Source organism: Octopus bimaculoides, chromosome 12 (assembly GCF_001194135.2).
Source record: "Octopus bimaculoides isolate UCB-OBI-ISO-001 chromosome 12, ASM119413v2, whole genome shotgun sequence".
Classification (NCBI taxonomy): Eukaryota; Metazoa; Mollusca; class Cephalopoda; order Octopoda; family Octopodidae; genus Octopus; species Octopus bimaculoides.
Genome location: NC_068992.1, coordinates 40770259 through 40771821, shown reverse-complemented (window position 1 = coordinate 40771821; position 1563 = coordinate 40770259). Strand labels below are relative to the sequence as shown.

At 35.5% G+C, this 1563-nt stretch overlaps 1 protein-coding gene across 1 annotated transcript in view; it reads left to right on the top strand.

Moving 5' to 3' along the window:
• Positions 1 to 1563, top strand: part of LOC106872636 (thrombospondin type-1 domain-containing protein 4) — a 56624-nt gene that overhangs the window by 36421 nt on the left and 18640 nt on the right. The window contains exon 9 of the mRNA XM_014919696.1: positions 1055 to 1237. Within this exon, the coding sequence (XP_014775182.1) occupies positions 1055 to 1237 (183 nt within the window). The remainder of the gene's footprint in view (positions 1 to 1054; positions 1238 to 1563) is intronic.

The following is a 1563-nucleotide window of genomic DNA, read 5'->3' as shown; positions in this document are numbered from 1 at the left end:
TCTATCTAACGATAACATAAGTACTACGCTTCCAAAGAACAAGTCCTGGGGTAGATTTGTTCCACCATGTTGTGGGGGGGTCTGTTTGTCCCCCCAACATCGCTTGACAAAAGAGACCGATAGAATAAGTATTAGGCTTCCAAAGAATAAGTCCTGGGGTCTATTTGCTCGACTAAAAGGCGGTGCTCTAGCATGGCCGCAGTCAAATGACTAAAACAAGTAAAAGAGTAAAAAGTATATATATATATATATATATATCATATTATATTATATTATATTATATTATATTATATTATATCATATTATATTATATGTATGTATGTTCTATTTTTTAATTATTATAAATCTTCCGCTGAGGAAGGAGCCGGTTTCCAACAAAGATACAAGGGTCCATCATTGGGATGTAGTTAACACAGACAAATTCACAATTGGAGCTTGAGAAAAGACTTGCATATTTTTACTGTTCCACTCACAGATTGCACTTGTAATGTACGAATCAGCCGGTCAGTTTCTATTTCTGAAAATCCCAGTTTATCCAAATTCGCCTTTAAGCATTTACTAACAAAACCTAGTGCTCCAATTATTGTTGGTATCAATATGAATTCACAGTCTGGATATAAAAGCTGGAAGTTTTTTTAGTAGTTGTCCATAGATATCCTTGTTTTCTTTGATTTTCAAAGGGACATTTATATCTGCAGGGCAGCTGACCGCTATAACGGTACATACCTTTGCCCCTCAGTCACAAAGACAATATCAAGCCTTTTATGTTTACATTTGACAGAAGTTTTGATGGGAATATTCCACCAGTATTCCTTGAGTTAGTGTTTATGAATGTATTCCATAACAGAGGGATTTTCTAAGTTTGTCTCAGGACAGTCTTTTTGCGGATGGCATTGTAAATTGTTTTAACAACAACATCGAGCCGCATAGAGAGGTAATACCATGACGTACATTTTTGGACAGCTGCTAATGTATGTATGTATGTGCGTATTTTATACTTTATATCTTCTGCCAGTTTATTAATTTCATTCCATTCGCTTTATTTTTCTGACAGTGTAATGTAACCTGCGGTACCGGATTCGAAATCCGCAGTGTCATTTGTATCAAGCAGTTGAGTGGTTCCATACATATGGTTGTGAAAGACAATAACTGTGCCTTGGACGAAAAACCGAATTCAACAAAGCCTTGTGAGTCAGAGCCGTGCGGGCCTCAATGGTATATGATGAACTGGAGTGAGGTCAGTAAAAGAAATTTAACGGATTTTTGCTTTGTTAAACTTTCGATCGCAATAACTACCTTGTTGGTGAATTGTCTTAAGGATATCTCCATAAGTGTGTGTATGTGCGTGTGTGGTTGTACAGTTAATAAGTTCACCTTGCAGCCAAACGATTTTGCGTTCGGTTCCACTGCTTAGCATCTTGGCGAGATGTTTTCTACTATATTTTGGGTTTGACAAATGCTCTATAATTGAAATTATGTCGAGGGATATATGCGTGTCTAAGCATGCGTATATATATATATATATATATATATATATATATATATATATATATATATATATAT